The 22,851-nt window shown below is 41.9% G+C and overlaps 2 protein-coding genes across 12 annotated transcripts in view; both read left to right on the top strand.

Annotated features, from left to right (window-relative positions):
- The window catches only part of LOC135168740 (uncharacterized), a 98,559-nt gene extending 96,988 nt beyond the window's left edge, over positions 1–1,571 (top strand). For 7 of the 11 annotated variants that reach the window (XM_064133218.1, XM_064133219.1, XM_064133220.1 and 4 more), the window contains one exon: positions 397–1,571. Coding sequence is in view for 1 of the 11 variants with exons in the window: in XM_064133225.1 (XP_063989295.1) it covers positions 864–951 (88 nt within the window). In the remaining 10 variants the exon portion in view is untranslated. The remainder of the gene's footprint in view (positions 1–396) is intronic. The other 4 variants (XM_064133215.1, XM_064133225.1, XM_064133216.1 and 1 more) reach the window with 4 other exon arrangements.
- A 12,458-nt stretch (positions 1,572–14,029) lies between these two features.
- Positions 14,030–22,148, top strand: LOC135168736 (uncharacterized). The gene is made up of 3 exons (XM_064133207.1): positions 14,030–16,366; positions 17,136–17,562; positions 21,299–22,148. Exons 1-2 carry the CDS (start codon positions 15,735–15,737, stop codon positions 17,542–17,544), a joined length of 1,041 nt encoding a protein of 346 aa, XP_063989277.1. The 5' UTR covers positions 14,030–15,734; the 3' UTR covers positions 17,545–17,562; positions 21,299–22,148.
- The last annotated feature ends 703 nt before the right edge of the window (positions 22,149–22,851 follow it).

Raw genomic sequence — 22,851 nt, forward strand, 5'->3', positions numbered from 1 at the left:
CAGCTTCAGAGTAATTACTATTTGCTATCAATATCGTATTCAGATGGCTCTGAGGCTGGAGGCCAGGGCCGATCATAACTTCTGGAGAGAAGGAGAGGGACAATCTGACAAAAAATTGCGATCTCGGTGACTTCTAATGTGATTCTACATATTGAAACTAGAGGAAAGGGTAAGGAAAATGATTGAAAATATCGGCCCGACATTGGGGAATGGGTGGCAGGAAGTTCTGAGAAAATTCCCATATTCCTCTTTTTTATGATCCCATTTATTTCTCAATAATTTTTTTATACTGCTATTTTTTGCTCAGTTTGTCCCTTCATTCGCTGGCTTTTAACTCGCTGCTCTCGTTCGTTTCATGTATCTCGGCTGATTTTTGTTCTTTCTGTTGACTTTTAGTTGAAAACTCTTTCACTCGGTGAGGATGTGAAATCGTAAAGAGAAGAAGCGACAACGATCCGGGCTGGTAACGACGAGCGTTACGACCGAGCGGCGCTGTGTTACCCGGAGCTTTTTATGAAATTATAAAGTCATAAAATCAAGCTACTTTACGTTCCCTTTGATTTCTTTCCTTTTTTTTGCCGATTTTTTTTTTCCTACTTTTTGTGGGATATTAAATGTGAATGGTAATTTGAATGGGTTTTGATGGCTTTATATTTAGAGTTGAAACAAAAAATAGGCTTTTATGGTGGAAAAATTTGTGAATGAGCACTCTAGGTGAAGAACAATTCACATGAAAATGTCATGAAATATTTATTGGAAATGCTATCAGTTTTTCAATATTTTTTTCACCTAAAAATCCCAGGAATTGATTTTAATGAGAACTGCATGATAATTCTTTAACAAAATTGATTTTTCTGTTTTAGAATGCGATCGGTAAGATACACATTCGGTATTTATAATACTTCGTCGTGTATCACCGCAATAACCCATACAATTTGGAATGCCTTCTGATCAAAGACCGTCAGCGATAAGATGAAGATGTAGGAAAGGGCAATTTGTTATCCCGCCTACGTTTAAACTAATTACCCAGCGAGGGACTGGTAAAAACAAGAAACACGAAACTGAGGTAATACGAAACAAACGGGGGAGACGTTGGGAAGCCATAAATAATTGAGTGTCGCAGGGAGAATTTTTATCGGTTACAATCGATCCTCCAGAGAGTATCCACTCCACATTAATCGCCTCGGTGTTATCGGAGGCGTTTTGCACCGGCAAAATTCTCCTCTCGGTTTTTAACTCAACACCGAATGTACGTTAACGAGTTGCGGAGCACATACTCGGTAATAATGCCCAGCAGACTCCAATCGCAGGTTACAATGTTTTCCCGTCGTGTTACTCGCTACACAACTACTCATCTCCTCTCTACGTCCACTCGGGCAATTCTGTTTATTTCTTTGATGCAATGCGACGATAAAAAGGGAAATTAATTATTCTAAAAAATGTTAAAGATTAGAAACTTTGATTTCAAACCTGGAGGTTCTTTTGGTCTTGAAATTTGTACTTTGAAAAGAATAAAATGAGTGAGGAAAATATAATTTGGCTAATTACTTGAGAGAAATATTGGTTTTGGTAAGTAAATACTAATGATTAAGGGATTGTAATAGAGAATGAATAAATGGTTTTCTAAAGTAATTGAATATTTGTCAAAAATATTTTTTTGTCCATTTATTTTCCCTGCAAACATCAAGAAAACATACGATATCCTCTTGTGCGTGTTAACCACCGTCATTCAACCGCGAAAAACTAATTACCCAAGATTTTAATTAACTCACCATCAGTAATTAAATTAAATTGAAATACTTTTTGAATTCACCCGAGTACATGGCCGAATGCGACCATTCCCCCGACAGTGAGAGGTAAAGAAATATAACTGGGAGGAGCATATAATACGGTTCAAGCGTTCACACGTCATTCTCCTGTCCTCTTGAATCGAGAAAACGATAGATCTTGCCGCCTGGTTTAATCGTCCGGATATCTCGCGAGGAGATGGAAAAACGAGTGATCAAAATCGAGGCGCCGTGTGTATGTGCCCTGTGAATATCCATTACCTTAATTTTTCGGCCCTTAATTTTTTCGGTGACAATTTCAGTCGTAAAACATCGGGAACCAAATGGCTTCCAAATTTGCGCTGATCCAGCTGATTTTATCTGACTCGATTCTGCGTTTGTCGTTAACGAAACACATTTTTCTTCATGAAATTATTTTTAGGATCAAATAATTAGCTAGGGGGAGGGCAATTACATAAATTGAAGTATTAATTATTTTATTTGTTGGTTGTGGAGCCATTCGTGAGTCACGATCCGCAAGTTTTAATTGAAATTTACAAGGTTTACAAGGTTCTTAGATGTGTGTCATTTTTCACGCCTCAGTACTCGAGTCCACCACAACTCTATTAATTTTGTAAAATTAATTTCAACAATTGCGGGCAAATGTTCGGATCTCTGAAGACAGGTCTTCTTTGTCTTTCAGTAACGGAACATCTGTTCATATTTAGAATAAAAAAATTATTCAATGTGAATGATAATTGTATTCGGTTAATTCAAATGAGGCATTCCATCACATCCAAAAAAATTTGAAAACGTCTTCCTAGTTTTCCCCAGTTGATCTGATATCATCACCCTCAACTTCTCATCCCCACCGTTAAGAAAACGTTAATTTCCATCTCCCAATGCCTTTGCAGGATGGAATAACGACTGTCAGGGCGGGGCATTGTAAATTAATGAATTAATTATTTTATCAGTAATCTCGCAATTGCTTTGTGGTGGTGAAACTGTTAAAATCGACTCCTTTAAAAGAGAAAGGAGTCATAACTCCCTGTGACATCTTTTTTTTCTTAAATCTCCCCGTTGAGATAAGACAAAACCATTTTCGTGCCACGTGCCATCCCCTTGTGTCCCTCAACTCTCGTTATCGTATGCAACTCGTCAAGGTATCTCTCAGGGACTCGAAGGTGATGGATAAAGACGGTAAGATGCCAGTGTCCAGCTAAGGAAGTGGGACACGTTGTGTCGTTGCACCTGTCGGTGTCGGTGCGATGGGCAAGGTGTCCACAGGTTACTCACATATACTAATATATAAAATTGTTCATATACGCGCACGCGCCAAACTGAATGCCGATCAAGTGCCGATAGTGGACTAATGAGTTATGGGCACGCCAGTGGATCGAGGGGAGAGGTAAATGCGATCATACTTTGAGTTTTAACGGATATGAAGACACGCAGATGTAAAAATAATATAATTTTAGTTTCTGCGGGAAGTTTTCACTTCAGTTTTTGCGAGAAAATTCATTCGACGATTTTCAACGATTAAAGAAGGACGAGACTCATTTTTAATTCAGAGTCTCGTTGGGTATCTCAGACTGAAAAAATGAACATTAATTTTTCAATCTAAATTGGAGTGTATTTCGTTCCGGTGAAGTGAACATGAATAATTGTTAATGAGGGTTTCTACGCGTACGCACTGGGAATTAATATTCTGTCAATTAAATTGCTCGCGGAATTCAATAATTTTTTTCCTGGAAGTTCAAACCCTGAATTTTCCTGATTGAAGTCATTCATTTTAATATTGCTCCATCGATTAATTCAATAACTGCGTATCGGCGAAACGACGAAAAATTGTTAGTATCGATGGCGAATACCCGAAAGCCGGTGTGCATCGTCAATAACTCGCTCCCGATCGTGTATTTCTTACCCTCCCCTCGCCGTCAAAACCCTCAATTAGAACGAAATTCGGAAGTGAATGGGATGAGACGGGGCCGTTTGCCCGAGTAACTGGGGGACGATGAAGAAGCACCAAATCTCCACCCCAAAAACCGATAGAAGACCAGAGGAGAATTTGATCGGTGAATTCTCATCCTCAGACTCATGAAGAGGTCGTGCACCTGCTGTTCGCACGCCACTCCTAACCCGTTCGTTTGTTGTACTCGGCCCTTCGATCGGAAAAAATATCAACTTTTCTCATCTCAACGTTTGTTAAAATCATTAACGAATTTTATCACCGAAGACAATTGAAATACTTTAGAATAATTCCATGCAACTAATAATGTTGGGAGGTGAATGTGAAACGTGGGATGAAAAGTTCATAATTTCTTGGGCAACATAATTTTTTACGGATAATTAAAGAGAAACATTCGCGCGATCTTCGGCCGATAATGAAGACTCCGGAAGTTTCGAAAATTTTCATGTACCAATTCGGGACGAAACAAGGACCAGAATCTACATCGTCGCTATCTCTACATCATGTCATCATGCAAATCGCCTTCAATTTTTCATCGCACTCGCTTTCACGTAATAAAGAGAAAAAAATACACGACGGCAATTAAGACAGAACATTATTATTCACGATTGAGTGAGCAAAAGTTACAGCTCGAATTGAATCGAACCAGGGCATACTGGAATATTTTTATCCTCAAAATTTAATTGTTATGAATATAAATTATTCCGTATGAAGATTAAACTTTCTTTTTAGGATAAAGGGGCTCTCCACTCCCTCCAACTGCAATTTGTTACATTTTGGGGAGTTGCAAAACATCTACATGAATTAAAAAGATATATCCTCTCACGTGGACATCACCACCTCGAATGTACTCATTTAAACATCAATGCGAGAGGTTTATTTTCAATTTAATTGGGTTCGCCCGAGTTGCCACTTTCACTTGGAAAAAGCTGTAAATTCCCAACTGAATCGAGCAACATAATTTTAGAAATAGTTTAATAAAAATTTCCCAAAGTTGTCTGATCCTCAACTGAGAACAAAAGTCGAATAAGAATTACGAATCGCGTTATGTTCGTCAACAATTGCGACAATTGTTATCGAATATTTCTCCCCCTTCGGGATTATCTCAAAGCCCCCAGAAAAACGCAACATGAATTGCGTTAGTTACACACGTGTTCCAAAAAAAAAAATCAACAACTCTACGCATAAAACTCTCTTTTCTCTGTTTCGGTACACGCCGCTCGTTTTTTATCCATCCGAAATATAATTGGCGGTGCGATGCACCTGTCTCCCCACTCTCCAGCCCTCAAGGAGCAGCCGCACGCCTAACCCCCCTTTTTATTTTCCACCTTTCCCCCCCCTCGAGCTGGCGCTCGTCTTCGCGTATACACACAGTGTTTTTGATCAGAAACTGCTCGGACGCGTGCCGCACCGAGCAACATCTCCACCTCCTCCAGGTCGACTCATATCATCGGCAAAAACATTCGTGGAAAAACAGGTGAAAGCCGCGTCAAGGCTGCAGCACATCCCGAGGTCGTTAAAAAATTGGAGGGATTGGTCACTGGTGAATAGGGTGACATCATCATTACAAGATGTTCGGTTTTTTAGTTTAATTTTATTTTAAACAACGAATGGAGTGAACTCCGGGAAAAATTACTCTGAGAATTTCTCCCTCAACTGTCAAACAATTTTGGATTAATTTTGTATTTCCATCGCAGGACATCCACCTCTCCTCAAATTTTATTTATCACTGAAAATTTATTTTATCCATATGTGTCCACAGCTATGTAAACGACGGATTCCTCTGGGAACAAACGGATGTCCCCCTGATGTGTCTCCCACCGAATCCGATACTCAAACAGTTGTCCATTGAAATACGGTAGCGTGAGGAGCCCCGTGGGATGTCTCTACTATGTTTACCTCTAACTGTGAGCCGTTAAATATACAGATATATTTTTTTCAATCGTGAGATTCGAATTTTTCAGGCTCACACCTGATAAATCATCGTTACTCCTGAACGTCATGGTGACTACTGAAAAATCCTGAGTCATTCGTCCGAAGATTATCGAAAAATCGACCGAAAAAATCGCGAGAGCTGAAATAAATGATCGAGTGACACGTGCATGGAGCAAATAACCCTGCACACTTGTCCACCCCCTTCCCCCTGGTATCACCCGGATTTTACGATGCCATGCAGGGTGAATAAAAAATCGACTAAAGAGACCGGAGATATTCTCCCATAAAAAATGTGAAGTCAAGCGAGTATCGTAAAGTGAACTTACGCATTTTCCTATTTCACGTTCCCATTATTCCAGGTCGTTGTCTCGTGATCCCAACGTCCCATGTCTTGAGGACTACCCCTCCCTATCTTGTTCCCTTACCGGTCTATTTTACCGGCGACCGCAAACCGCTGTTGCGCAAGAAATCGTGAACGACGTAGCGTGTAAAAGAAGAGGGCGAACCCGAGGAATAGAGAAGAGCCATTCGATGAAAAGGAGATGGATCGTCGAGAAATGGGTATCGGCATGACACGATCGATCCTGTAACAATGCTCATTCTTCTTTTTCTTCTTCTTCTTCTTTTCGTCGCTGGAATCTCCGATCGTAAGGAAAAATAAATCTCCATATCTGACGCGGCGAATAGTTGGCGTTTTCCCCCGCTCCACACACACCCCTCTGGGGGGGGAGGGAAACTTGAATGGAGCTCAAAGGAAACCCGATGATTTCTTTGCGGGGATGAAAGGAGCTCCTGGACGAGGGTGGAACCATCAAAGAACGGAGAATTTTTTTAAGAAATATCGGAAGGGCCCCGTGGCACGGGGACCGGGTCGAATTGTCCTGTTGTACATTTATTGCTTTCGTGGAGTTTAATATTTTTCGACGCACTGCGCCACCCATTCGGCCGATAATAAAATTTATTATTAAGAGTTTTTCGGAGAAACTGACGGGGGAGGAAAAGGGGGGTGGGAAATAACGGAATAGGCGCTGTTGTTGTCGTACTTGGATTATTTATATTTTATACCGCAGTCTCGAAAAAATTGGGACACATTAGACGTTTCATTTGGATATTTCAAAAGAGTTTAGTTTTAACTCTTTTCGGGCACCCTAGAAATGCCAATGGTAGCACTTCCTACGTATCCCTATGGTTTTTGTCTCGATAGATCACGGGAACTCTCCTATTCATCAAAATGCGTAAGCACGAAAGCCCTCGCCTCGCCTCGTCGCATCCCAATCATAATCCCAATTTGCATCAACACTAAAAACCAAGAGTGACTGTTCCAGGGATAAAAAAAAATATTTTCGAAATAACAGACTGAGAAGATCGCATACGCCGGGGAAATATTCAGTTCAATCGAGAAACCTGACTGCTGGGCCCCCGGGTTTTTCGGGCATTCAGGTGGCATATGTCGAGTCTGCCAAGCGTATGTCGAGGGGGGTAAGCACACCCAGTGGCACTATGAAGTGAAAAAAAAAACTTGGAGTATTGGACCGTGATCCAGCATAGCTCCACTCATCTCGCATATTCGCCCGGGCGAGTCGCCCAGTGGTTGTCATTTTTAATCACCAAAAAATTTTCATTAATTAGGAGGAATTCCCGAATGCCCCGATTATCCTCATTCATCATAAGCTGAGATTTTCGGGCTCGTTACGACCGATTGAATTATCTTCCACAAAGGGACACCGCTTGGTTGACGTGGCAGGGGTTGGAGATGCCGGGGTATCATACCATGAAATTATTGATGAAACAAAAATTCGATCGTATATAATGATAAAAATTGAAATAACCGACTCGTCCGATCCCCCTCGGCTATTTTATTTCCTCCCGTTTTTTTATCTTTTCTCTGGTGAAAGGGTACACTCGATGAATAGATACTGAATAAGGACTCGCGGATGTGTTCGTGGATAGGGGAGGAATACTTTAATAATGCGAACAAAAAACACTTTACTCGCGGGATTTTTAGAACGATTGAGAGTCACCGGGAATTGTCGTACGTGAGTTTCTCTTCTCTGATCTTTTTGAAATATTTCGAGGGGTACCCGGGGCCTTCAACCCCTCCCCGTGGACGCACGAGCCCGGGTGCATTGAACAGAGAGAATAGAAGAGACGGAGAAAGTGGAGAGGGAAAAAAATACATAAAGAGGGGGATTTTATGTGTTGAAACGAGTGCTCGGGGCACACGGGGTCGTAGCCATTTTTGCGAACAAAAGAAATATCGTCGCATGCCAGACCCCATCGCACCTTTTATTTCCCTTGGATTCAACCCCTGAATAAAACTCACCGTTCAACTGCGCGCGCAAGGTTGCCGTATCTCGAGGAATTTTTGAGTTTTTCCCCCGGGGGAGAGTGACCCCTCATGCAATTTTTCATTTTTATTCGTCAAAGCATTATTTTGTATTAGACATACAAGTGTTTGCCATACGATGTGATGGATCGTTTGGTATTTTCAGGGGTGTGTTCTCCAAGGGGAAATTTCATTAATATTGAAAGGCGATGGGACTTTCTCTGGTGAAAAAATTTTTAAACTATTTTTAAAAATATTTTTGCTTTATTATCATGGTTTTTTTTATTATTATCAATTGTGAACCGATCTACGTAATTTATTCTATTCGTGGAATCGGGAATTGCGAGTGGAATATGCAGTTCAACTGCTTGGGGAAGGTTGTTATTTGTGGAATGAAGTAATGCAGATTTTTCGGTTGACGTAAAACTGAACACAAATGGTCGATGGTTTGCGTTTAGTGACGGTAATAAAATTCACTGGAAACTGAGCTGGGTTATGAGCAATTCAATCTCAATGGCCTCTACTTGGAACCTGTGCCTAGGAAAATAATTTTTTGTAATCGAACAGTAATCGTTTTTTGGATTTTTATTACTTCTTTCAATCGATTTACTCAAAATGAGGAATTTTCTTATTGACAAAAATCTGTATATTTTTATATTCTTTGAAAAAGAATTTCGAAAGTGTGGGGTACCACCAGTCAGTGAAATCAGGATGATTTGAACTTTCTAGAATCGTTCTGGTGTAAGTTCTAATGGATTCTCTTTTATTTTCCCACGTGTTGAAAATAAAATTCGGAGAACAGTTGCAGGGAGTAAAGATAGGTCGAGGCCTGGAGGTACAACAAGTGGCGGAGGGTGGCCCACAAATGCAACTGGAGAGAAATGGTTGTGTACGAGAGGAGAATAATTGAGAAATGAAGAGAAATGCACTTGGGTCCACGTGGGGAACTTGTTCAGTGTTAAAATGAAATAAAATAAAACAGAGAGTGCGAGGGAGCGAGAGAAATGATGGAAAAAAAAAATATACGAGAGAAAATTTTGAAGGGTACGCCGGGGGCTCCCTCGAGGGGACCAGAGTGTGGATAAAAATTGGGGGAGCGTAACGAAGGGGGAAAACAGGAGGTCAAAAACCATCTGCCCGCATACGTTATCCCCCCGCACGGGGCGACACTGGCGTGTGCGCTCGTGCGTTAGTGCATATTGCACATGTAAAGGGAAAACCACTCGGTTGGATACACCAGAAACACTGGCAAATCGAAAAAAATCGGCCGCCGTGGGCGTAACCACTGCCCGAGACACTTACGCACATTTCAACCCCCTGAAAATAATGAACCCTCCGAGTGCGGAAGACAATGTTGTTCCTGTAATTACAGAGACGACGGGCTAATGGGGATTTTTTTTTCGATACAATTATCGAGGGAAATGTCGTGGAACGTAAACACTGGCTTAATCATTCTGAAACAATTAAGATTAATGAGTTCATTGATTTAACGAAAATTCGACGGACGGGACAAGACGATATTAAATTAATTCTGAAATCACGTTTCGGTCTCACCTCGAATTTTCGACGACGAAGATCGAGGTCAGGTCTCGATTTCGAGTGCAGTACTAAATTGGAAAATCCTCTGCAAGTTGGAAAGTCGATACTTCCCGAAGAAAAAAAATTCCCGAAAAATTCAAAGTCAAAATTCCAGACCCACTTGATAAATGGAAAATCCACCCAATCTGGGCCTGCCAAATGGGCTTTCCCTTTAACTTATTTGACGCTCCAAGGTCGTCGACAATTACGGTATTGTCGGTGTCTATATCTGCCTATGAAAGAGTGCGAGAGAGACTTTTTGAATTCAGCTCCAAACACTAACTGTACCCCAATAGAGTGGTATGAAAGGGGCAGCTGCTGTTTCATGTATACACTCTCTTCTCCATCACATGCACACGAGGGCACACGACTCACTCTCCATCTCCCTGGAACTCATATTCACCTTGATCTGTCCCTCTCGCACTGTTGCACGTTAGCTCCTGGTCTTCTGCCTCGTGTTTTCCGTACACCCCGTGTTCCCCGGGCACAGCCACACCTGTCCTCGTCTTCAATGTGCTCAGCGCAAGTTGAAGAAGGACACAACAGCCACGCTCCAGCCACGCGACTCTCTCCTACCCTCCCTCCCTCCCCCTTTCCTGAAAAAATGGAAAATCATTGAAAAAAAGTATCAGAATTTTTTTTTTCTCTTCCCCCAAAAAATGCAGGAGAAATTCTCGTTCGATATCAGGCGGAATTTCAGAAAGTCAACAAACCGGAATCTTGAAATGGTGTTTACACCCATTCCATGCATTTCTGGAGGCATTTTTTTCCACGTTTCCAGCACATTGGTACCATCCGGCGAAGAGTCATACAATTTTTTTTCTTCGAGGGGTTATAAAAAATGGAGGATCAGAGGTCGTTGGATGAGTGAGTCAATGGCTGTCGTCCCGGCGCCACCGAAATTCTTTGAGTATTCTCTCATCCTATCCAAGAGAGTTTTTTTCGGTAGTTTTATGGCGTCAAGGAGTGACACATAAATACAGGGAAAATGTAGTTTTGGCGGTGATAAAAAATCTACTCAATCTGTTAGAGAATAGCTGATGAAAAATTGCTAATTTGTCAAGATTTATTCATTTTCACCCCCTAAAATCTGCCTTCAACCGGCCCTTGCGTAGAGGGTAAAGACAGTGATTTTTTTCATAAGTGAAACAGATTGTCATTCATAACTACCCTCCGAGTATTTAAAAAAATGTTCAGATCAAATTCGAATTCAGAATATTCTGCATTCATCTGCATTCATTTCCCAAATTCCCTCTGCGATATAAATCAACAATTGACCTCCAGAAAAAAATTGTTGACTTGTACGATTAAACCCCCTCTCCCCCCGAAAATCATGCCATTCAACCCCCCACAAATGCAAAGCCTCGAATAAAAAAAATAAAATAAAGAAATGCGATTTGCGCACGTGCTCGTAGCGCTCAAAAAATATCCCAGTGGTATCGTTTCTCAATGGGATTTGCAATAAGGCTCTCATACGATCGGGTATAATTTAGTACATTGTGTTGCGGGGGGTCGCATAACGACACGCTGAAGCGAGTACGACGCGTCAATTTGACAGACGACACACAGTGAGTGACAGAGAGATGTATATCAGGAGCAAAAATAAAAAGAGAAAATGATGAAGGGGAGTAGAATTACCTTTTTCGAGATTGAATAGAGAGGCACCTACGACACGAACTCCTAGGGTTTTAGAGTGAGACGGGTATGCCCTGTGTGTATGTGTACATAAGCTCTCCGTGGATGGTGTCTAACAGAAATGCGTAGGCATTGGTCTTGCACACGTGCACGGGCACGCGCCCCAACAAAGGACCCGCACCGGCATCCACCCTCCCTCTCCTTTCCGTTTTTACCCCTCAGGCTCCCCAGATCGCCACCCCCCTTTATTTCTATTCACCCAAAAAGCTTTCCCATGCGACATTACGATGGCCCTTCGACTCCATCGGCATGTACATTATATTTCACCGTTTGGTCGATTAACTTTTTTATTCTTCACTATTACTTCTAGTCACTGGCCCCTAAAATTTTTCATCTGTACTTTTCGACACGAATTTTATAATTGTAAAATTGTAAATCAAGCAAAAACCTTCTCCTGCTACAGAAAACCTCCAAAAAAAAAATACAAATTCCATAATTTTCCATAATTTTCAGCTGGAAAATTTATCGTCGGCAATTTTTAATTTAATATTTAAATAAAATATAGGGTAAAACCATTTTCTCGTGGGATTAACACTCGACAGGGGGAGTGGGTGACAAGGGAAATAGAAGACAAATTTTTCCGGAATACTGGAAGTTTATGTATCCCTTGAAAAATTCTGGAAAGAGATTTAGTTTGAATTACTGTCACCGTAATAAGTCTCTCGGGGCTCTCACCACGATTCGGGGTTCATTTGACCCGATAGATAAAGTTCAGTCTGTTAAGACCGGAAAAAAAATCATGGCGTTTTGCATGTGGGAGAATGCGTAGCCCCACCGAGTGGCCAGCACGTGGTATTGGTTAGGATGAGATATTAACGGCCTTGCGGTGATTTATGAAATCGTCGTCGGGTATCACACGTGTTCATCTCCCTCACGCCGCCCGTGAACGCCTTTCTTTCAACTTTCATCGGTCGGTTTTTTTCTCTCAACGTCATTCGTGTCGATCCATTACTCATACATCACTTTACGCGTTTGCTTCCTCATTTCCTTTTTTTACTTCCACCTCTTTGGGGAGGGAAACAGGGAACGGTGTACGGTTTTTCCACTGGCATAATTATAACGAGGGGTGAAAATCAACTCAAGTGGGACTGAAAAATTCTGAATACTGGAAATTTACCGGGGCAGACGTGCGAGAGAATTTGAAAAAATAATATCTATGAGACACATGACATCTGTGCATGATCTCCCAGGAAAACCCCAAATCCACAATATCACCCCAATAATCCCAAAAAATCCCGCGACTGGTGTTTTTCGTAACGTCAAAAATCCCCTTCTCCCATTCTGTCAAAAACTGGGAGTATCCGGAGTCCGGTTATACCAGAAAGACGGAAAACCTACCCGAGGCACGTCTGAGTGTCATCATTCCACTTTTTGCGCACTCCACAAATTCCATATTATAAATTCGGTCGAGCCCTACTTTATATCAGACACAACCCCGATGTCCCAAATTTCGGCTTAGGTATATGTATACATCGGTTCCCTTTTCAATTTCTCACTCTCCATCGCGTCCAAAACTCCGGGCTTTTTCGAATGTTAATCGTAGGGGTGAAATTTTGATTTATGCACATCCTACCCCTCAGTCCCATCCCCATTGTCCCCTCGATGCTGATCTAATTAAAAAAAAAGGTTTGAAAATGAAAAGAGGAAGACCACATTATCGCAATGGCTCAGTGAATAAATTCTCGTTGAACCAGTTGCACCAGGCGAATATTCCTGATTTCATTTTGATCGTCCCTGAAAAACTCGTTCGAGTGTTTCGCTCTCTCTATTGTGATTTTTCTCTCGCTGAGAGTCGTTGCAGTTCGATTTATGGGTGAATAAATCTTTATAATCTTGTGTACTCTGTCGGTATTTTTTCTTAATTTAATAGACACTGTGATAGGATTAAAAAAATAATTGAAAATAATTCCAACTCCCCCGATACTTCGAAAACCGTTCAAACCATGAAAACTCAGTCATTAAAATAGAAAAGTCGCAAGCCCACAAATTAAATAAATACCCTAAACTACTAGAACCATTAAGAGACATAAGGTGGAAATGTTGCTCCCACGAAAAGCTGTAAAATCCATATTTTCCCACATCCACGCCCCCTAAACTCCCCCCATTAACACTCTGTTTCGCAACTCGCCAGCGTTCATTTTCCATCAATCGAAGAAAGCCGCCTCCGAGTGGTGTAAATTTTCCCCTCGGTAAATAACCACCGAGAGAAGAAGAAAAAAAACTGCATCAAACACACGTACAACACCGGAACTCATCTCCTACCTCAAGCCCTCTCTATCTCCGCCCCGAAACACGAAACTTCCGTGGCACACGGAATATTCCCTCCCCCCCGCCCATTTCGCGTTCGCTTTTACAAAGACCGAAATATAAAATAATGAATATGATGCATCGAGATTCACATGATATTTCTCGCCCATATTCCATCATATTTCATCCGTCGATATATTTCTTTATATCGATGAAAAAAAAAAATCATTGAGATCGAACACCTGGGGATCATCCTCCGGGATTTTATCGACAACGAAAAATCTTTTATAAACCCGTTGAATAGTCGTCTCTCTATTATCAATATAAATTCATTTATTCGTCTCGTATGTAATTAGAGTGCGGTAGGAGATCCCAGATGAATGAAATCCACTGGAATTAAACGTTTGGCGAATACCGTCCAGGGGTTGGGAATAAAAGATAAGGGGCTGATTCGTGCATGAAAAAATATGCAAATTGCAAAACACACGTTTTTATTTCACTCGTTTTCTTTTTTATCCCCGCTGAGCATCACCAGTAATCTTCGATCGATCCTTCCCGTAACAACCGACGAGATTTACCCAAACAAAATCTAAACTCCTCTCAACCCTTCGGGTATGATTTTTATTCTGCCCTTACTCCACGCGGGTGAACTGTCGAATTTATTTTACCGACTCGATGATAGCGGTGGAAAATATCGGGACGACAGTGGATATCACTGGGTCCCACTGGGCCCCACTGGGATATTTATTTATTTTTTCGGGAGAATAAAACCAAAGGCTTGAGGCAGTACTCATTTTACGGAGGACTGCAACTCCATGATTTGTTCTCCAGGGGTTTTCGGAGATGTTCCTGAGGCATGTTGTGATGTTGTTTATTCTAAAAACAATGTTTTGATTATATCTGGAAGGATTAATGCCCGGGAACGGCGGATAAGGATACTTATCCCTGCACTTTCGAGGGAACAACGAGAGAATCTTATCGATACCAATTTTCATGTCGCAGCTGTGTTAAAATCAATTGGGGGCATTGGAAACCGATGGAAAATCCGACCCAATGAACTAATTGGCTTCCAATGAGGACCACCCGATCAAACCTAATTACCATTTTAATCCATAAAAAAATCTTAATATCTCCCCTCGATAATTCTCTCCCACCAGATTCACCTCAGCGCACCAGGAGAAGCGAACTTTCCATGTTCGCCATATGGCTCGCGCCGAATGGGCCACACCACCCCGAATAGTTCCGGAGATGATCGTCGATGTGACAGAGAGAGCACCCCAGAGCTGAATGAGGAACCTCCAAATGTTAGACCGAGACAGCATCCCGTCCCTTTTAGTATGTGCACACAAGGGGGCTGGTATAGTTGGTCGGCGCGTGCTCGAAATCCCCCACCACCTATTCCTCCACAAGCCGTCCTTCCCCTAAAGTACAAACTCCGCACTTCTGTTATAACTTCGAATGTGTGCGTATACGAAAAACCCAACGCCATGGCACAACCTAAACCATCACTCCTATCGGATGTGTAAGAAGGAGCTCATTCCGAATGCGAACGCCATGCGGCGCGTAGCACGCGACGTGTGTTTAAAACATTGAAGTTGTTCCGATAATTTTATCCCCCCGAAAAAGTGAAAAAGCTCCTGGAGAATTAATGTGACAAAGGAAAAAAAAATTGTGAATTAATTAGTGCTTCCAAAGTCGTAGGAGTGTTGACCCGCGATTTCTAGTGAATTATCGTATTCAAAAGTCGACGACGGCTGAAACGAGTGACGAGTGATCTCATGAGGGCACTCAACGGCGCCCGAGTGACAATTGACATCCAGCATTTTACCAAGTTAGAATGAGGAGACAAGGCAGCAGTGATAATTACATGCATTGAATAAATATAAACAATTAGTGACTGTCGAGAACGCGATTGATCACAACTCGCTGAAGTCACATGAAATTCGCGACAAATCGATTGATGTACTGACAATCGTTTGATCACTCAGTGACGCTGTTTTTCCATTGTCATAATTCTCCCGGTTTTTTTTTTACTGCTCGTTCTATTACTCCCGACGTGCGTCGGAGCGTTTTATTTATAAAGCCCGGGGCATCAATTAGATTTGTCCTCGAGTGGTATTAGACTCGATGAGAATAATCGAGAAGTTTTCACCAACGGAATAAGTGGAGTTTATAGTTCTTTTGGCCTGAGTTTTAATCATCCCTGTCACCGCTGAAAATGACGACCATGGGGGTGACTGTGTACTGCAATAGGGTGCAACTGAACGGTGGAGATCAGGAGCAATTGATGTTGCTGAGAACTCTGCAGGACAACGAGAGCAATATCCTTGGAAATCAGCAGCATTTGATTGTCCAGAAGGGCATGAACAACAATTCGAATATTAACTCGAGTGTACTACCCCCCTACGACCCCACTAGACTGAAAAAACACGGCAAAAACGGCCAACCGCCGCCGGTTGCAGTTGCTAAGCGAAATGCGAGGGAGAGAAATCGAGTTAAACAAGTTAATAATGGCTTTGCAACCCTCAGACAACACATACCCAATCACATTGCCGCTGGCTATGGTGATAGGGGTAAAAAATTGTCCAAAGTCGAGACACTCAGAATGGCCGTTGAATATATACGGGGGTTGCAGAGACTACTCGCCGAGGCCGATGGTCTCGAGTACGATCCCAATGTGGCTATTGGAAATAATGTCCCATCACCCAGTAGCAGTATCGTCTCCTCGAGTCACAATGGCTCCGGGGAGAGACTTGCCCTTGAGGATGAGGTCAATGCTGAAGAGGATGATGGGGACAACCAACACGACGACGAGGAAGAGGATACCAAAAGAATTACTTTATTGACTCGGTGAGAATATCACATTCATCGATTCATTATTTCCCCCCGAAATTTATAAATAATTCTCACCATTTTTTTTACGAGGATTAAACACTGAAAAAACTACCCCAATTTTTCAGGAGATCAGTATCGTTCCCTAGCATACGCCGATGGTTAAAAAAAAAAGAAGATATTATTTATAAAATTCGTTTCACCCCGTTTTACCCTCCGTTAACAGTCTGACGTGTTTTTTACACGCTTCTTTCCACTCTCGAATTATAACTTGGCCCCAAATTAATTCACCGTTCTGGCCCTTTGGGTTCTCTCTCAAGAGACCTCTCCCCCCCTCTCACTGGTGCTGGATTCGCATATAACAAACGTGCGAGTGAAAAAAAAATAATCCTAAAGGAGGGTCTCTATCTCGGTTGTTGTACCGCGGGGTGGGATCAGTGCCACGAGAATGTAAAAGTCCCCAATGGCAAAAGCCCAGCATAATCATATTTTGTTCATGCATTAATTCTTTTCTGCCTCATTCTTTCATTTCACAATTTTTTTTTATCCTCTCGGCTTTTTTTCACCTCTACTTCTGGTGTTGTCCTCTCTCCACTCGACACAGAGGGCGAGATTTATGATAGACAATGTACAGGGACCTGTCTTGCCCCCTCTCATGAGACTGAAACCGAGACTCGTTAGAATTAAAATGTACCAGACCGAAGAAGGGAAATAAACGGACAAGAAGCAGTGATTAATTCTGACAATTAACGACTTTCTCACTAATCTAGATTTTTTTTCATTGAAGATTGTCTCCGAATCCTGCGACGACATCGATGTCTCCGAACGACTACTATCAGTCCACCGGCGACGAGGAGAATTTGGAGCCAGGAGTCCTTCAACGTACCACCAACATCAATCAGACATTTTCAAGGCTCTCCCCAACTTCCCTTGCATCACCTCAAACGGAATATTACACCCAGAACGAGGAGAATCTTGAGCCAAGAATAGTATCACCGTACAGTGGTGCTGGTGACAGTGAAGAGGGTGGTACTATTTATGCCGCCAGTCCTGAGGGATTTTCGGGTGCTCTTTACTACAAACAGGAGATCACGGAGACTGGGGAGTTCATGGATGTTGTTAGCTGGTGGGAACAGGAACAGGGAAGACTGGTGCATCACACTCAGCCACATGCCCAACGGCTTGCCCATGTCTGATACAACTCAAGAGAACCGGTAAGTCCCGGTTTTATTCTTCTCCTTTATCCTCTGGTTTTATTTATTGCAAATACATTGGCCCCCGGGGTAACGAATGGGGGTGATGTGAGAAAATGAGAGCGTTGATTTTATTTTCTTTTCAAAACGACTGTCTGCTTTTTGAAAATAAATTTGTCGATCATCGTCGAGGGAGTTGCTGGCTGACAGTGTCAGTGATGAGTACTTGGCACTGGTCTATGACGAGCGGATGGGTGACACGTGAGCCTGGTCTCCTTGTGGGAGGTGTAAAGGGGAAGACACCGAGTGGAAACTCGTGTTAACCGAATGTTTCTAATGGACACGTGGCGAGAGGCATCGTTGATGCTAAAATAAACTGCCACTGAGACCACTTGCAGAGGAAGCGCTTTGGCGGTAGTTATTTTTTCCATGAATTGCGGTGATGGGGTTATTGTTAATTTGAGGGCTGTGGATATGCGGGAAACTTTGCGTGATAATACTCCAGGGAAATTTCGAATAGCGGAGTTTTTCCTGCGCAAAAAATAATTAAATAAAATCCATAGGACCAAAGTTCTGCAGATAACACAGTTCCTCATGACTAAAAAATTACTTCCGGTGTAAATTGATGTCCTTGAAGGATGAAAAATGGATCCGACACAACACGTACCCATCAGAATTCATAAGAAACAGGGCGAAGACCCAACTTGTCCCCCGCAAACTGTCAAATCTTCGACGAACTCTTTAAATCTCCCTCTCGAGTTCTATTTCATCGCCATATGTTCATTTGTCTCACCACAAATGCCCTGAAATCCAAAGAATTGTACGAAACATCTGAATCAATGGCAAATTCCTCCTGACCTTGAAAATCCTTTGAACCTGAAATGCGAATTGCCGTGTGCGAAGGGAATGGGAATAGAAACGGAAGGATAAAGTACACCACACCGGCCAAAACCTCCGCCATGTGCCCGGAAATGGTGCGTCGAGATGTCTCTCATGGATCTCCTTCTCTCTTTCATATTTCTCATTGGAGCAATACCATGACCCCCCGAATCATGTGGTTTTCGCTTCTTCCTCTTTCTCTCTATTATTCCCCCGTCTTCCGTTTTGCGTGGCCCAACAACTGCCCCCGTGAGACTAATGCCTGGATGTTTATGAAAGGATAGGGTCAAAATTATTCACTCGATCAATCGAAATGCTCCCATATGGACGCCCGGATGAATGGAAAATCATTCTATTACCGACTCCTTATGAATTTTAAATAGCTCTCTCTTTGTTTCAGGAATTTTTTTTTCAATTTCTCCTCTCTCTCCCTCTAGCTCCTCGCATTTCGGGGGTGGGGCCGGGGGGTGAGAAGGCGCAGACAAAACCTCCAAGACTGTGTCGCACTCGTACGCCCCTACTCTGGGGACCGCAAATTACGACTGGCCGTATATATACTCCGCAAATAGAATCGTGGTTTTCTTTAGAAATATAAATGCCATGGTAGTTGGTAACGTTTGAAATGTTTTCCACCCGAGTGTGTGTTAGATGTATAATATTGGTTCTCGGAGGCAGAGACGGGGGAAAAAAAATAAAAGCCAGGGTAGAATACCAAGCCAAGAGTGGTTTTGTGCCATATGGACGGCATTGCGATACAACCAAAAGTCGGACGTCAGCGGTGCTTACCATATGCTACGATGGTGCTGGAGAGCAACAGACGGGAGACTCCTTCGGTTTTTGTATTTCTTCTTTTCGAATTTTGAGAGGAAGATTCTGGTCAATGGCATGATGAGGTTTCGATTCGTGGAGGTGAAGATCAAACTGCATTGAAAATAAATTATTACGGGGAGAAGGTGTTCTGGAACGAGCCCGAAAATTTGGAATTCATAAGACAATTGTTGTTGACGTTGAATGGAAACGTTGAACTGATATTAATGAAATCATTTCACTTTCTTGGAAACGAATTTCCCTGCTCTTTGTCTCACAAAATGGAGGTATTCATCATTATGCTGGTAATGTTTATTGATAAGATAGTCGAAGTAACGTTCGTGACATGCGGGCATCCACCAGCATAACATTCGGATTCACAACTCTTTCCTTTTGTGTTCCTAAACACTTTAACATTGAACTCGTCAATTTTTTTTCCTCCGTCAGTTTTTCCGTTGGCACGACCACTGTAATCTTCTTACGAGCATTTCTCATCCTCTGAATGGAATAAAGAGGGCCATCCACATCCCGCATGACCCAAAGCGCAATATCGAGTGAAGCGAGGGGTAAAAGAAAAAAATTAATGTCAGCGACACATCGCGTACATTTGAGCTCGAGTCAGGGGCTAAGAAAGGAATTTATTAAATTAATTTGCCGCGTCGACGCATCTCGTAAACTCCGTAGATGACCTCACTTTATAATTGTCATGAATTGACTCGACTGAGACGGTTGGCTTCCTTTTTGTCAGCCTCGTGAGACCATCTAAAATACTCAGAAATATCAGTTATGGAAAAAAAAATGTGACAGTCCACCTGAAATAATTTATTTTTCCCTCCCAACTCAGCCGAAGAACTTCCCCCCCGAGCTTGTCCCTCTCGATCACCATTAAAGTCGCGATATCATTACTCTTCTCCTCGCTATCTCCCCAAAAATTAGTCGGCACACGTTTGTGCCAGAGTCCTTGCGACCCAGAGCCCTCCAAAACGACGAGTGAAGCACTCTGATAAGCCGAAACTACCAGATGGGAAACTCCCATCCTCGTGTAACCGACACTCTCGAGGTGCCTCTCCCAAGCCCTCAAAAGCTCTTCAGTCAAAAGTGCATCCTCAAGATATGTCACTTTATCTCCTCATCCCCGCCTCCAATTGCTTTCATCATTCGCCGGGTTTCGAGCAGAAAAATTTACATTTTGAAGAGTATATAATTGAAAATTTGTTCAACTCATCTAATCAAGGACAAACGTTTCGAGGTAATATACATAATATATTACGAACTCGATATAAATTATCATGGGGTCCATACAGAAAATTAACAAAATGTTTAACACTGCAATTACTCATTTCCATTCCTGCGAATGAATAGTACAAAATGTTGATTTAAAACTGCCTCGGCCTCAGAAATTCCCACGACCTCCGTATCCCCTCGATTCATCGCAGTAGCATATGCGAAAAAATAGTATTTCTCGTCTTCCATGCGTTGGTAAGTCCCTGGCCTGGATTTAATTTTCCCCATATTTCAGGTAAAAAGCCCTCTATCCCGTCTTGAACTATAGATTGCTCCTGTACACACACGTGGGGAGAGAAATGTACGAAGAGTACTGGGTATTGATGTAGCTGGCTGGGACAATGGATCGACTGAACAATGAGTGAAAGGAGGAGGATTTATCCTTCAAAATGTATCTTTTCTACTCTCCGGAAGGACACACTCCCCGTGCGCATCTACCGTAGGGGAAAGGAGATATCGAAATTACAGTAAAAAGGGAGAAATTATTTTTGGGGTGAAAAATCGTAGGAAGTGAAATGTTCTGAGATTTTTCGATGGCGGATACATAACGGTTTCGCTTCCCCTTGGAAAAAAGGAAACCCTGATTTCTTGTGCCCATTGGAGACCTCCCCCCGGATCCCTCTTTCTCTCTCTCTCTGGGATTTCCCATATGGCTTCGATTCGCCTTGAGAATTTATTACCTTTCTAAAGCAACAGAGGGAGGAAAAAAAATATTAGGCATTAGTGAAAGTAAAAAATTAAATGGGCCTGACATGACTAACGAGAAACATTTGTTATATTTTTCCAGAGGATCCTGATCTCACCAAGATTTAGTCAATCACTGGGAGAAGATTAAAACTCAATGTTGAGACTACAGTACTTACTTCAGCTGGGGGAATTTGTGTATCTATTGGCCATCTCTGGAAGGTTTATTGTCAGTGAAAATGTCGTTGAGGCGAGTGCCTTTGAGATGTGATGGTAGTGGTAGAGATACATATGATGGGTTTAATGTAACCGCTGGGTAATGCGAAGCTTTTACATTTCAATGAGACTTCAATTCTGTGCCTTACGATGTAAGTTCAATCTCTTTTTCCAGTTAAATTTATATAGAATATATGTATACATGTGTATATTAAGAATTTGGGATACGAGAATTTTGAGAGATCATTGTTTTTTTCATTAAAAATGAGCCAAAAGTCGATATTTGTAGGGTTATTTAAATATATAATATGAGAGTGTCGTTTTGTGTGATTTGAATACAGCGGACTCTTAGTGCCTTGCGCAATGATTTGCGTTCCGCTTGATATGTATTTTTGTAGTACAACGATTACGACAATATCAGCGAAGATGCGTCACCGATGGAAAATATGTATACGAATAAAAGGGGGAACTAATTAGCGGGCAATGCTGAAAATTTAAGAATGAAAACGGTCTTAGTGGTACAATGTACTTATGCTTGCTCAAAATGTGCATTTCACGTCCGCAATAATTTCTCTGTTTTCTCTGTGAATATTCAACGATTGATTATTGATACAGATTTTAAATCTTGTGGATGACGCTTCAAAATCTTCGTGAGACACAATCAAAAATTGTATATACCAGTGCCTTAAATTGATTAAGAGAATTAATTACGTCGAGACTATTTTTTGTACTTGTAATTTTTGTCAATTTTGAATATTTAAAATACATTTATACTATTTATGATGATATCTGTGTAATTATTTCTATGGGTTCACCTGCTCACTCGTGTATTTGAGGGGGGAAGGTGAGTGCGCGTGTGTATGCGAATCAATTCTATTCCAGAAAGTATTTCCGTATTTTTAAACAATTTGTGGAAATCTTAATGATTTGCGCAATTATTCAAATAAAATCCCTAGTCATCAATGCCACGAGATAAATTAATAATTCACGGCTATTCACATTTTTCCTGTTTAAGAATTAATACACTCGATTCCACATTATTCTAATTCCTTCTTTTATCTATCTTTAATGCCCTTGTTTATCTTTAATGAGGAAATGGGGCGGGGTCGGCGACGTATAAAAAATGTTTAGGTAATCAAAATAAATTCGTTAGTGTTCCTACCCGATGAAAATTGGTTATGCCTGGGCGATAATCCAGCCACCCCCTTCACCCGTTGTTTTACCAATTTTTTTTTCTACATTTCTGCGGTGCACGAGGGTCGATTTCCGGTTAGACTCCTGCAGGGGGTAACACCACGATTGCCACGTCACTTCCGTTTGTCGAGTATTTCCGGCCGTTAGACAGCGACGTTTACTGACCTGCAATCTAACTGCCACCCCCTCACTCATATTCCACCCCATTTGAGGGACAGCACAAATGCAATCGATCCTCGAAATTCT

The sequence above is a fragment of the Diachasmimorpha longicaudata genome, chromosome 13, assembly GCF_034640455.1.
Source record: "Diachasmimorpha longicaudata isolate KC_UGA_2023 chromosome 13, iyDiaLong2, whole genome shotgun sequence".
NCBI lineage: Eukaryota > Metazoa > Arthropoda > Insecta > Hymenoptera > Braconidae > Diachasmimorpha > Diachasmimorpha longicaudata.

Coding starts and splice junctions, on each gene's coding strand:
- LOC135168736 (XM_064133207.1), top strand. CDS start 15,735: ATGACGACCATGGGGGTGACTGTGTACTGCAATAGGGTGCAACTGAAC. Junction 16,367..17,135: donor AGAATTACTTTATTGACTCG/GTGAGAATATCA, acceptor TTTTCATTGAAG/ATTGTCTCCGAATCCTGCGA.